The sequence below is a fragment of the Erinaceus europaeus genome, chromosome 5 (genome assembly GCF_950295315.1).
Source record: "Erinaceus europaeus chromosome 5, mEriEur2.1, whole genome shotgun sequence".
Taxonomy (NCBI): domain Eukaryota; kingdom Metazoa; phylum Chordata; class Mammalia; order Eulipotyphla; family Erinaceidae; genus Erinaceus; species Erinaceus europaeus.
The window spans coordinates 17,841,689-17,856,121 of NC_080166.1; the positions used below are offsets into that span (position 1 = coordinate 17,841,689).

General features: G+C 43.7%; 1 protein-coding gene across 3 annotated transcripts in view; it reads left to right on the forward strand.

Moving 5' to 3' along the window:
- The first annotated feature begins 201 nt into the window (after positions 1-201).
- The window catches only part of CTNND2 (catenin delta 2), a 767,681-nt gene continuing 753,449 nt past the window's right edge, over positions 202-14,433 (forward strand). For all 3 annotated transcript variants that reach the window (XM_060191168.1, XM_060191170.1, XM_060191172.1), the window contains exon 1: positions 202-312. In XM_060191168.1, coding sequence (XP_060047151.1) covers positions 276-312 — 37 coding nt within the window. In that variant the 5' untranslated portion in view covers positions 202-275. The remainder of the gene's footprint in view (positions 313-14,433) is intronic.

The window sequence follows — 14,433 nt, forward strand, 5'->3', positions numbered from 1 at the left end:
CACCGGGCGCGCTCGTTGTGGGGCCGCGGGCCGTAGCCGCCTCGCCCCTGCAGCCCCGGGCCCGCCGCGCTCGGCGCAGACAACAAAAGCCGAGGAGGATGCGGCTGCGGCCGGGCAAGGTCAGGACCTTGCCCTGAAGCCAGGCGACGGCGCGCACGCCGGACCCCGCCGGCCCCGCACCCCGCCGGCCCCGCACCCCGGCCCCGGCCCCAGCCCCGGCCCAGCTCCCGCCCTCCTCCCGGCCCGGCTGAGCAGCTGTCGCCCGCGGCCGGTGCATGTTCGCCAGGAAGCCGGCGGGCGCCGCGCCGTTCGGTGAGTTGCCTGGGGGCTGCGCGCGCGGGGGGGCGGGGGGGTGCTGCCAGGGGCCCGGCGCAACCTCCTCCTCCTCCTTCATCCTCCTCTTCCATCTATCCTCCTCATCCCCTTCCTTCACCCATCCATCGCCGCCTCCTTTACCCATCCATCCTCTCCTCTTCTACCTCCATCCATTCTCCTCTTGCTCCTTCCTCTTACTCCTCCTCCTTCATCTATCCACCCATCCATCCTCCTCCTTCATCCATCCTCCTCTTCTTTTATCCTCCTCCTCGTGCATCTATCCTCCTCCTCCATCCATTCATACACCCATCCATCCTCCTCCTCCCGGCCGCCGGCGGGTGCTGGTCCTGGGTGCTCCCTGCCAGCCCCGGGAGCATCGCGATCGCTCGTGTCCCCCTGGCCCGGCGCTGGTGGGGGGGGGACCCACGGGGGTCCGCGCCTTCCCGGGAGGAAGTGGCTCCCCGGCTGTGTTCCCCACCGCCGCACCCCAACCCCAGCCCCCCCCCGCCACCTCGCTCGCAGGGCGGGAGGCGGCGTATCTAGGGCGCCTCTGACAATCCGGAGCCCCCCTCCGCTTTCCCCGGGCACCCCTGGAGGAGAAGCGCCTCCAGGCTTTCAGGAGCGCCGGGTGGGGGCAGGGAGGGCTCCCGGGAGTCCTGTGCCCTTTATGCTCAATGTCATCGGGATGCGGGGCCGGACCCCGCAGCCGCTGGTCTCATCTCTATATTTAGCTGTGCCCTGGCCGGCGCCTTCCGCTGCATCCCCGCGGCTCAGGGGGAGGCTCCTTCTGACAATAGAGAGGGAGCCCGGTTGGGGCGAGCTCCTGGGAGCCAAGGTCTGGGAAGACCGTGCATAGGCGCAGAGAGGCGATTTGGGGAGGGGGTTGTACGAGGGGATTGCTGAGCGGTGGTGGTGGTGGTGTGAGGGTGTCTAATTAATGGCTGCGAGCGGAGGCGCGTCTCTTTTCCGCCGCCCTTGCTGGGATTGGGGCGTGTAATGCACTTGCTATTGATCGTGCTCAACCCGCCAGCAGCCGGGCTTCCCAATTCAGTCGGTGGCGAGGGCCGTGCAGCCTCCCTGGGCTGTGGGGTAGGAGAAGGTTCTCAGGCATTTTTTTGGTCTCTCTCTCTCTCTCTCTCTCTCTCTCTCTCTCTCTGTGTGTGTGTGTGTGTGTGTGTGTACACCCTGCAAGGAACACTTTTGTGTGTGTGTGTGTGTGTGTATGTGTATGTGTGTGTGTGTACACCGTGCAAGGAACACTTACGTGTGTGTGTGTGTGTACACCCTGCAAAGAACACTTACTTGCCAAATGTCTAAAGTTGTTTTTTTCTCTTCCCTCTCTGCACAGTGAAGGGTCCAAATGTGTGTGTGTGGGGGGGGGTGGTGGTGGTATAGGCAGGCTGGGATGCAAGGTGTTATTTGTTTATTCCTGTATGTATTCCTTTATTTATTTATTTTTTCTCTGTGTTGCAATTGGACAGAGGTGCTGTGTTTGGGCTAGGCCAGGTGTTCTGAACTAGCAGGGCTGATATTCTCAAGCACAGGATGTGGGCTTGGAAAAGGAAGGAGAGAGAGACAGAGACAGAGAGAGAGAGAGATATGGAGGAAGAGAGGAAGAGAGCAAGCACAGGACAAAGCTTGGAGGACTCCCTACTTTGGGGAACTGTGTATAAGACCCAGTATGCAAGACTCCCTCTGGGCAGGCTTTTTTTTTTTTTCTCTTTCCTGCAAAGGACACTCCCAGCAGGGAGATGCTGAAGATGCCCCATGGTTGGTTTCTTTGGTGCATCTTTGCATACTGGTGGATCCGATGCTGATGGTCTATAGTTCAGTATCTCTTCTCTTGCTGCTGTTCCAAATTCACATGGTTCACAGCTGGATGGCTGCTGAAATCCCACGAAGAAGTCTTGGGTGAGACTGGCGCAGCTCCACAGGGGCGAGACTGCAGGTTCAGCCCAACAAGACCTGCAGATAGATGTGGACCTCCTCAGACGTGAACTGGGTGCTCCCAACTGCAGGGGGGGGGGAAATCTTTGCCACATGCAGAATGTATTTTTAATGTTCTCAGGGAAAATGTGAATAGGCTTCCTTTATTGCTCTGTGGATGGCAGGAGCTCAGGGCTTTCAGGAAGACACTGGCATTTGGAGTGAGATGTTAAGATTTCGGAGGCTAGTGACCACACAGCATTGCTAAAAACCACTAGCAAGGTCTCCATAGCCAGAGTTAATGGAACAGTATGATCATTTTACCCAGTCTTGCTTTACGTTCACCTTGCTCACTCGGAGAAGTTTCTAAGAACACACTGGAAGCAGGCTTGGTGCTCCTTGCGTTGTTTTGATAATGCAACCTTTTCTGAAAGATGCAGGAGATGAAATAGGCACCGATTCTCACTTCCCCTTTTCCAATTGAATCTGCTATTTGGTTTTTAAATGATCCTTAAAGGATGCGTAGGCTGTGAGGGGGGGTTGGATTTACATGAATTGTATGTGTAGGCTTGAGGTTCTACTGTGGGTTGCAAATGTTAGCACCTGCAGGAGTGGCAATTGGAGTAATTTTACACGAGGTTGTGGCTCTAAATGAAACCGTCATTGTCTTGTTGGGAAGGAGTTATTTAATTTGGTGCATGTTTGGGTGGTCGAATAACTGAATCATTAGAGATGTCTCTGATGTTTTCATTGTTTTAATGAAAGTCGTGTACTGTCAAATGACAGCCTTTCCATCAACTCTGCATGCTTCACAGTAGAACTCAAGTCAGTTTTCCTCTTGGTGAAATGGCTCATCGGAGAGAAAAAATGGAATTCAATTGATATTAGTTGGAGAATGCAATTTATACTTTCGTTAAATGATTTCTACGGATAATATCACTTTCACAGTGATGTTTTAAAAAAAAGAAAATGGTTAGGATATTCTCCAAAATAACATTACATTCAATTTATGAGTGGAAATGCACTGTCTTTTCTGCAAACAGCATAGGACTTGATAGCTACTCGTCAGTCAGTCAGTTTCTCTTTATTGTAATGGGCACTGTGGTGGATTGTGCAAGACTTCCGTAGTCTGATTCCTTCTGTCTTGTTGTGCTGACGTATGAAAGCATTGCTGTTACATTTATAATAGTCATCAGTTTTCTACACAAAATATCTGCTATCATGTGTGGGACCCAATACAGCTGGCTGTCACAGAAGGATTAACTAACCTAGAGACAGTTGCATCTTTTAACAGATTCAAAGTCGCCTTTATTTCCATGCCTATCTCTATTCCGAAATCATTGGTTTCTTCTTCTTTTGTGGAGAATGAATGATGCTACATCACTGCATGGTTGAAAGTACTTAAACCCAAACACCCTAATTTAGAGGATGAGCACCCAAGTGAAACACACATGCACACGCACACACACACACACACACACACACACACACACACGCTATATATGTCTTTCATTAATTTTTTTCTTTATGGAGCTTAATGTACAACAGTACAGTTGTTGGCATGTAGTGCAGTTTCTCATCTTGCGATAGGTGTCTGCAAACCACAAAACACTATCATTCCCAACTCAGGTCCTTTTCCACCATCATGCACCAGGATGCCAAAGCCCCACCCCCACCCCCAGTCTCCTTTCTTCCCTTTTTGCCCAAAGTCCTTTGCTCTGGTACAATACAGAAGTCCCGCCCATCCCGGGACTTCAGCACACTGCTGCACTGGGCCTTTTGCTACGTGACTTACAAGGCAGAAATACACTTTCTAACCAAATTCTGAAGCTGATTTACATCACCATGATTTACATCATCTCTGTCCCAGAGATAGTGTTCCCTGCGCCAGGGTGTCATTGATGGCTTTGCAGAAAGCATCATGTGGGTGTGGCTGAAACTGTAATTGGCGTGGGAACCATTGGCTGCACTTGCTGCTAACTTGAAGTTTATCTGCGTAAATGCCATCGCCATGGCTTTTGGTATCAACGAGAAGTCTTAAACATGTCCCAGATAAATAGTTGCTGTCCCGTTGTCTGTCGATCTAGCCGACTGATTAATAAACTGTCTCTTGGGTGCAATGAATCCAATTATGTTTGCAAACGCTGCCTCCAACACAGGAAACACACAGAGATACTTGTTCTTACTGTGCTTGGGTCCATTAAAAGTGCTGAGATCCTCAACAACAACAAAATGTGTAGTTATGTCACCTCTAGTTGTTTCTCTTTTGATCCTATAGCAGTTAGGTGTAACTTCAAGCACTGTCTTGTCTGTATCTGGCTTAATCCATGTGTTGGATTAAATGTCTTAGCTCTATTATGATATTGAAGTTAATACTCTGTATTAAGTAGTTTTTGACAAATTGGAGATAATGACTAAATCAGTGAGACAGTGCTCCCCAGAAGTTTTCTGTTTTAGATGAATATTCACCAGTGTCCCTCAGCGAGATTCCTGAAAGGTTATCTGTAAAATGAGTAGTACATCTCCAGATGTTTTAGAGCTCCAATTCTTGCATTAGGCCAGAACTAGATCTATAGAGAAACAGAGATGTCTCTCTGTCTCTTTTCAATCCTGGCATAGGGTAGATTGCAGCAACCCCCACCCACCCACCCCCCTTTTTTAAACTGTGTTCTTGGCCATTTCTGTGATCCTCAGACTTTGAGTTTTTTTTTTTTTCTGCTGGAAACTGGGTATAATAAGTCAGACTCTCAGAAGACTGGCTTTGGGGTACAATGAGGAAGTGCTTAAGTGATTTATAAATTATAAACATTTTTTTATTAACCAAGATTGTATATCTGCATATTAAGATGGGCACTTGTGCTTAATTTATATATTATTAAATATGTTGTAAAAAAAGATGAGTGGCTGAGTAAATTGTGGTCTATATATACACAATTCTTGCAATTGGAATACTACTCAGTTATTAAAAATGGTGAATTCACCTTCTTCACCCCATCATGGATGGAACTTGAAGGAATCATGTTAAGTGAGATCAGTCAGAATGAGAAGGATGAATATGGGATGATCTCACTCATGGACAGAAGTTGAAAAACAAGACCAGGAGGGAAAAAACTAAGCAGGACTTGGACTGGGGTTGGTGTATTGCACCAAAGTAAAAGACCCTGGGGTGGGGGGGAGGGAAGGTTTGTGTGTGGCATCATGATGGCAGAGGAGTACCTTATTAGGAAGACTGGGAAAAGTTGTGCATGTACAAACTATTGTAGGTTACTATGGATTCTAGGCGATCAATCCCCCAATAATTTTTTTTAAATATGTTGTAGAAACAACCTTCTTCTCCAGTGCAGACTGTAAAATGTATAGTTTAACTTATGTGGATTTACTCATAAAACACCAAATTTTCTATGTTACAAATGCCAGTCCTTTAGGTATTTAAACATATGATAGCCTAAAGAAGAAAATGGCATTTGTAAAAACTATTATTCTAGGGGGCCAGGTAGTGGCACACCTGGTTAAATGCATGTTACCATGTGCCCCATAACCTGGATTTGAGCCCCATACTGTCTGTGGTGAGGGGGAAGCTTCACTGTCTTTGAAGCAGATACTGAAGATGTCTCTCTGTCTCTTTCCCTCTCAACTCACCTCTCTCACTTTCTCTATGTTCTGTCCAAAAAAAAAAAAGCATACTGGTTGTAGAAGGTTTATTTCATGAGCATCACTCCTGGGAGGTCAAATGTTGAACATCTGCTATCCACAGAACCACAGATGACAAGCCTCATCATTGTAGCATCATGACAAAGAAAGGAAGACTCCTGGAATGGTCAATTATTACAGAAGGAAGACACCTACCTCCACCACTTCACCTGCAATTAAAATCAAGTTCTTGAAAACAAAGTGCAGTTCACTGAACCTGTTTGACATTAGAGGGTCATTTGCTCTTATCATACTCTCAGCAGTTTCAACTCAGTGCCCAAGCATGCCAGTGTAGAGCTGAAAACTAGAGTTGTCTTCTTCCAAATCATTTTTTTTTCTGATAATAATGTTTGGATACATCACAGAATTTGTTAGAGATTATGATCTATATAGGCAGGAGACTCACTGATATTCAATCAATCAGAAGAACGGTTTACAACACATAAAGTTGTTTAAGGGAACTGCCAACTATATATAGATAACCAGAGCCAAATGTATGTTACGAGAAAAGTTCTTTCTGTGTTGCTGTTGCTACTGCTGCTACTACTGCTGCTGCTGTTGTTTTAATTAAAGTAAACTGGTTAGCCAATTATGTTTGGTTAAATAAATATGTCACAATTTCTACAAGTCTTGAGTAATGTAGAATGTATAATTGCACTTATAGGTTGTTTGATTCTTAGCATTGGATGATGGGAAACAGTTAATCTTATCAGTAAAATTAATAAATACATTTATCCTGCATCAGACTACTGGCACTTTCTCACAAATAATGTGTTTTGCTCAATAGATGTGGTTATCACAATTACCCTTAGAAATTTGATCCAGAAGATATGTTTTTTCTTCTATATTAATTATTAGTGATTTAATATTGATAGGCAAAATTATAAGACAACAGGGGTATAATTCCACAATTTCCTCCCTCCCAGAGTTCTGTGTCCCTGTTCTCTTCATCGGAAGATATGTTTTTAGAAGGGAGTATTCTGCATGTGTCCGTCCTGTGTATCCCGTGTCTATACATACTTTCTATGACTTAACTGTTTTGTGTAGGAGTCTCTTCATAATCTTACAATGCTTACTATAGTCTCTTCTGCCTTAAATATGCCAGGACATATATTTCAGGAAGTTATATCATTTTCATCATATTTTAAAATGTGTAGAACTGTGTTTTGTGCCTGTTAGTTAATGCCCTCAGCCCATCCAAGGCTTTGAAAATGGTTGGATATGGGAAGAACAAAAGATACAGCAGTGGCCACCCCAGGTGTAACTGAGCTGTGATCAGATAGGGCTAGATGTGATACTGAATGACATCCCAGAACCTTGGCCTTGCTTCTCTTCTTTCCGCAGGGACAGAGCTGCTTCTGAGCCTCCGAGCCTAACCAAGCCTTAATGTCTGCAGGTAGGGGAACTCTCCAGGGGGAAGGAGGACAGAACAAGGCAAGCTGCTTCCTTTAGACAGAGAAGGGATGGAGAAAGGATAGAGTGTAGCATTCATTAAGTTCCCTTTACTTGGAAGGAAATACTACAAGTAGGAGAGAGGCGTTCCACATTGACATGTTTTATGAAGCATTCTGATTATAGCATTATGGATATAGTAGGTTTCACAATACTTTCTCAGTAGTGGAGCTCTTTAAATATTTTATGGTATTTTGACACTGCACCAGAAATTATCAAGGAAGTATCTAACACTCTGGCTGGTCTATAAAGCTTAGTCCTTGAACTTCAGCAGATTTACATGTTGCCAACGTTAAAAGACTTTATTCCCCATTTGTCTTCTAGATGCTTCATTTTAGACTTTTCCAATAATTGGACACTTGTAAGTGTTTGAGAATTGGGCATAAAAATTCAAAATCTGACTTCCCAAACCATCCATAAATGAAGATCCATGCTAGCTATTATTCATGCCACTTTGTACCTCAGCGCAGCAAACTGGAGTTTGGCTCTCAATTAATGTTTCCAGTTTTCATAAGAGGAATGAGGGACAGAGGAGTAAAAGGAGAAGAAAAAAATGAATTCTAGAATAAAACAACATATTTTCTTTTTCCTCCAAGCATGACTTACTGAAGGCTTACTAAAAGCTCACTTTTTTTTTTTTACAGTGAAATTTATTCTTTTTTCTCTCAGATATTTTATTTGGACTTCTAAATACTAGAGTAGCATAGCAATCATTGACTTCAGTAAAACAGAATAATTTAATTTCTAGGAAGAGCAGCTTCTTTGGCAGCAGACCAAGTCTCCCAAATATGAAAGAGCCAAAATTAGGTCTCTTGACTCTAATGGAGTCATGCTGGTGCTGAGCATGTTTTTCTTTCTCTTTTTTGTTTTTGTTTTGGAATGACGTGCTATTGGGTGAGAAGGTGTAGGACACTCCTGAAATTGCACAGAGGAAATGGTCATTGCACCAGAAGCCTCAGAGATGACAGAAACCATGTCACTTTTCCTCAGGGAACAATAGGTAGTAGGGGAAACTGTGACTTGTAAATTATGGATCGTGAGAGTCCGGTGGTAGCACATTGGGTTAAGTGCATGTGGTGCGAAGCGCAAGGACCCGTGTGAAGGATTGCCCGATCCCGGTTCGAGCCCCCGGATCCCCACCTGCAGGGGTGTTCCTTCCCAGGCGGTGAAGCAGGTCTGCAGGTGTCTGTCTTTCTCTCCCCCTCTCTGTCTTCCCCTCCTCTCTCCATTTCTCTCTGTCCTATCTAACAACGACAACTCAATAACAATAACTACAACAATAAAAAAACAAAAGGGAAAAATAAATATAAAAATAATTTAAAAATTATGGATGGCACTGCATGGCTTGAGTTGGATTGGAACGCAGTTATACTAGTAAATCCAAAAGTAAGGGGAGAGGCTGGTGCTGAGGTGGGTCAGTAGTAGAGCATTTTGTAATCCAAGGTCCCAGGTATAATCTCTGGTGTCCCATAATGCTTAGAGAAAAACACTGTTCTGGTCTCTTTCTCATGTAAATAAATAAACGCACAAAACTAGTGATAAAATTGTCCTGCTATTGAGATTCTCAACTGTATTCTTTAATTCAGCATTGACTGTTTTGTCTCCCCTCATAATTTTTTAAAAGTCTAATTTACAGTCTGGTACTTGCATACCCCAGAGTCCAGATTCAATCCTTGCTATCACATATACCAATGCAAATGGTTTCTCTCTCTTTCTCTCATACATAAAAAAGAAAAAATTTAAAACAGAAAAGCAGGGGGATAGATACTATTTTGGTACTTCTATTTTGAGGAATATTATGAAGTTAAGAGTTATCTTTCACAAGAGCAGTTAGTTATAAGGGAAATGTTTATGAAACTGAACACTGGGAAAACAAGGGGCAGAGGATATGATAGCATAATGGTTATGCAAACAGACTCTCATATCTGAGGCTCCAGAGTCCCAGGTTCAAGCCCCTGCACCACCATAAGCCAGAGCCGAACAGTTCTCTGGTAAAAATAATAATATAAAAGAAAGAAAAAAGAAAACAAAACAGATTGGAAAACAAGACTATGATACCAAACACATATGCCCCCACATTGCCCTACAGATGTAAAAACATAGTGTTTATTACAAGGACTCAAGTATTTTGTTCTCTACATATTATATTTCTGCCAAATATATCATAATTTTTTGCTACAGGAAAAAAAAGTCATATCTTTTAATTTTTGCAAAGGAATATTTTTTTTCTTTTTGGCTAAATTTCATTAAGAAGTTAAACACAATTCAGAAAATTAAGGTCATTCTTTGAGGAATGTATACTAAATATGTTCTGATCACTGATTACTTGCTCATCCTTATAAAAATAATTTGAAGGGAGTCAGGTGGTAGTGCAGATTAAGCGCAGGTGGCACAAAACACAAGGTCCTAAGGATCCCAGTTTGATCCCCCGGCTCCCCACTTGCAGGGGAGTCGCTTCACAGGTGGTGAAGCAGGTCTGCAGATGTCTTGTCTTTCTCTCTCCCTCTCTGTCTTCCCCTCCTCTCTCCATTTCTCTCTGTCCTATCCAACAACTATGACATCAATAACAACAACAATAAAACAACAAGGGCAACAAAAGGGAATAAAAATGTTAAGAAATAATAATTTGAGATATTTAAGCAGGCTTACAAGTTGCTATCTGTCTGCACTCCATAATGCATTCCTTTTTTCTTTAAATATAGTGTCCTTTAGGAGCCCGATGACGGCACACCTAATAGGACACATATGTTATACTGTGCTAAAACCCAGGTTCAAGCCTCCAGTCCACACCTCCAGGGAAGAGGCTTTATGAGTGGTGAAGCAGTGCTCTCTCCCTCTATAACACCGCCTTCTCTCTCCATTTCTCTGTCAACAACAACAACAACAACAAAATAGAAAAGAAAACAAAAACCAACAGAATGACAGCCAGGAGTGATGCTTTTATTGTACAACATGCAGCTCCTTTATGGCAGTGAAAATAAAATAAAGACAATGTCCGGAGTTGGGAGGTAGCGCAGTGGGTTAGGCGCACATGGCGAAGCGCAACGACGGGCGTAAGGATCCGGGTTCAAGTTCCAGTCTCCCCACCTGCAGGGGAGTCACTTCACAGGCGGTGAAGCAGGTCTGCAAGTGTCTGTCTTTCTCTCCCTCTCTCTGTATTCCCCTCCTCTCTCCATTTCCCTCTTTCCTATCCGGCAACAATGACATCAATAACAACAATAACAACAACTACAACAATGATAAAAACAACTAGGGCAACAAAACGGGAAATAAATAAGAGTATATTTTAAAAAAGTAAAAAAAAAAAAGGCCTTGTTTTCTTGTTTTATTTTATTTTTTTGCCTCCAGGGTTATTGCTGGGGCTCGGTGGTTGCACTACGAATCCACTGCTCCTGGAAGCCATTATTTATTTCCCTTTTGTTGACCTTTATCATCATTATTATTATTGTTGTTATTGCTGCCATTTTGTTGGATAGGACAGAGAAATGGAGAGTGGCGGGGAAGACAGGGGAGAGAGAGATAGACACCGGCAGACCTGCTTCAGCGTGGGGAGCTGGAGGCTTGAACCAGGATCCTTACTGCAGTCCTTGCGCTTCACGTCATGTGCCCTTAACCCCTTGCGCTGCTGCCTGGCCTTCTTATTTTCTTATTTTTAAAGTAATACATGCTCATTAAAGTTATAGCTATAGGTAGGAATTCCAGGGCAGAAATATGTTGACCTAGTATTGAGAAGTTGTCTGTCCTCTGGAAAACAAGCATTACAACAAAACATTCCAATGGATTTACATGGAGAACAGCTGGGATTTCTGGTCAGGAAAGGTTCATCACTATCTGAAAATTGGTGATTTTGGGGGGTCGGGCGGTAGAGCAGCAGGTTAAGTGCATGTGGCACAAGGACATGTGCAAGGACAGCATAAGGATCCCGGTTTGAGCCCCTGGCTCCCCACCTGCAGGGGAGTTGCTTCACAGGCGGTGAAGCAGGTCTGTCTTTCTCTCCCCCTTGTGATTTCATGTGGACAGGAGCGACTGGAGGTGAAGGAGGGAAAGACTCAAGCAGAAACACAGCACTGTGTCACCTGCAGGTCCATATTTGTAGAGACTTTGAATCTATGTTGCACATTTAAAGGCCCCACAAACCACATAGGGACAATGGCTAAGGAAACAGAACTTGAGACGGTTGTTTTGAGCTATAGAAGCCACAGGCTCTTGAGAAAACACCAAGGGGTTATCCGGTGGGACCAAAAAACTGAACACTGCATCTTGTGGTAGCAGGGAAGTCAGGAACTCTGAGGTGTCTCAGCTACCATTGAGAAGCTGGTGAATGGGGTCAGATTCCCCTGCAGGCAGAAAAAGTTATTTTGAGTTCTTCCTTTGAAGAATCAGTCAGGGAAGATAGTTAGTAGAAATAGAAGATAGTAGAAATGCTGGTTAGTCGTGTCTGGAACCTTAGGAGAACTGTTGTTGCCTGCAATAGAGTCGGGGATTCAGAACTCTGCTGGTGGGAATGGTGTGAGGTTGTAGCCCTGTTATCTAGTAATTTTGTAAACCAATATTAAATCATTATTTAAAAAAAACATTAAAAAACAAAACAAGAATCAGTCAGAAGAGAAGGGGGCCTGATATCTAGTGCCTCCCCCTCCACACTATCTAGATGCATCTGTTGAAGGGAAAAACAGTTGCCATAATAGTACTTCACTTTCTCCCACTTCCCTTCTTCACTCCTACCTTCTTCCCAACTCAACAACACAGATCCAAAGGAGAACCCAGCGTCACCTTCTGGCCAACAATAGAAACCACCGTAACAGATGGGTAGACTAGGAATGTTCTGGTTTTAGACAGTCAAAATGAAGGAAAGACACCTTACGATGCAGACTTAGTGGGGCTGACAAATAATTTAGGCACCACACTGTCAGGAAATTTGAAGAAGCACAAAGTTCTCGATTTAATATGAAGAAATGGATTAAGAAAGAAAGGGAAATGCAAAGCAGAAATCAGCTGAGTTTGGAGTATTGCACCAAAGTGAAAACCTCGGGGGTGGGGACAGAAAGATGTTCAGCTCCACTATGGGGGGGTTGAGGGCAGGGACACAAACCTTTGGTGGCAGGAAAGGTGTTAATATACAAACCCCCCAAAAAGAAAAAAGAAAATTAATTTGTGGCTTCAGAGACTCACTTGATAGGAAAAGAGAACTTGAAAACAGAGTTTTCTAGGTATGAAAGACACTTTGAATGCATTCCAGTCTCAGATAGCAACTCACAGAAATAGGCTTATCATCTAGAAGAGAGAACATCAGAATTAGAAGAGAAAATGGCAGCACTCTGACTTAAAAGTAGGAGAAAATAAATGTTTAAGAAAAATGAGGCGACTCTTCAAGAGACTGAAGAGTCCATCAGAAAAGCGAATGTGACAATTATAGGGGTCTCAGAAAGAAAGGAGAGGAAGAAGGGAACAGAAACTATATTCAAACAAATAAGAGCAGAGATCTTTCTGAATCTGGAATATGGTCAGGGTGTAGATGTTTAGAAAGAAGAGAGAACTCCCAAATTCCTAAACTGAAACAGACCAACACCAATACACATCATTGTAAAACTATCAAAAGTGAAGGTCCAGGAAAACATTTTAGAAGCTGCCAGGGAAAAGAAGAATATGACGTATAAAGGCAGTATAATTGGACTCTCACCAGATGGTTCTGCAGAAACCATGGAGGCCAGGAGAGAATGGAGTGGTATTATCTAAGTTTTAAAAGACAACAACTACCAGCCACACATGCTTCATTCTGTAACACTATCTGTTATTCAGATATGAAGGAACAATCAAAACAGTACCAGGCATAGGAGAACTGAAGGAGTTTGCCATTACTAGATCTCCCATGCACAAGTTATGGAAAAGAGTAACACAAAGAAAGAAAGGAGAGGTGTTTTACCGCTCCACGTTGATGCACAGTAAAACATATGCAGAAACACAAGCCACAGAAATCTGAGACCTCATTAAAGCATGAAAGGGCAGGAAGAAATGAATGGAGGATGTTCCAGAAAAAAAAAAAAAAAAAAGACAGGACAGTTTTAAAATGTTTCCCTTAGGTGTATTTATATACAAATTGTATATGCACTTTTATATATGACATATTTAAATGCATATAAACTTAAGTCTTTTTCAGTGGTGCCATTTCTATCTAGAACTTTTACTTTTTTGCTGCATTGATTTTTGTTCTCATCCTTCTTTAAACATTTTTTTAGGTTTATTTATTTATTCTCTTTTGTTGCCCTTGTTGTTTGATGGTTGTAGTTATTGTTGTTTTCCTTGATGTCAGCAGATGTTGTTAGATAGGACAGAGAGAAATGGAGAGAGGAGGGGAAGACAGAGAGGAGGAGAGAAAGATAGACACCTGCAGACCTGCTTCACTGCCTGTGAAGCGACTCCCCTGCAGATGGGGTGCCGGGGGCTCCAACCAGGATCCTTCCACTGCACCTTGCACTTTGTGCCACGTGCGCTTAACCCACTGCGCTACCCCAGACTCCCTGTTCTTATCCTTCTTATGTATAATATGTTGAAATTCTGTAATTTTGTGTTTGCATTCACTGACTCTTGTTATAGTTTACATCTTGCATTTCACTTGAACTACTGGATGGCATTGCTCATATGTCAAGAATGGAACCAAATCAACTTGTTAAAAGCAAAGAAAAAAGAGTAGCTAGGGAGTCGGGCTATAGTGCAGTGGGTTAAGCGCAGGTGGCGCAAAGAACAAGGACGGGCATAAGGATCCCGGTTCGAACCCCGGCTCCCCACCTGCAGGGGAGTCGCTTCACAGGCGGTGAAGCAGGTCTGCAGGTGTCTATCTTTCTCTCCTCCTCTCTGTCTTCCCCTCCTCTCTCCATTTCTCTCTGTCCTATGTTGGTATGCATGAGACCCCTTCTGTTTCATTTGGTTTAAATCCCCCCTGCTTAACACTATTCTATTTACATAACCACTGTTAACAAGTCCTACCCTCCCTCCAGGGCATTGGTTCAATCCCCACTGTTTCATGATATGTTTTTGCTCTACCCCCTCTCC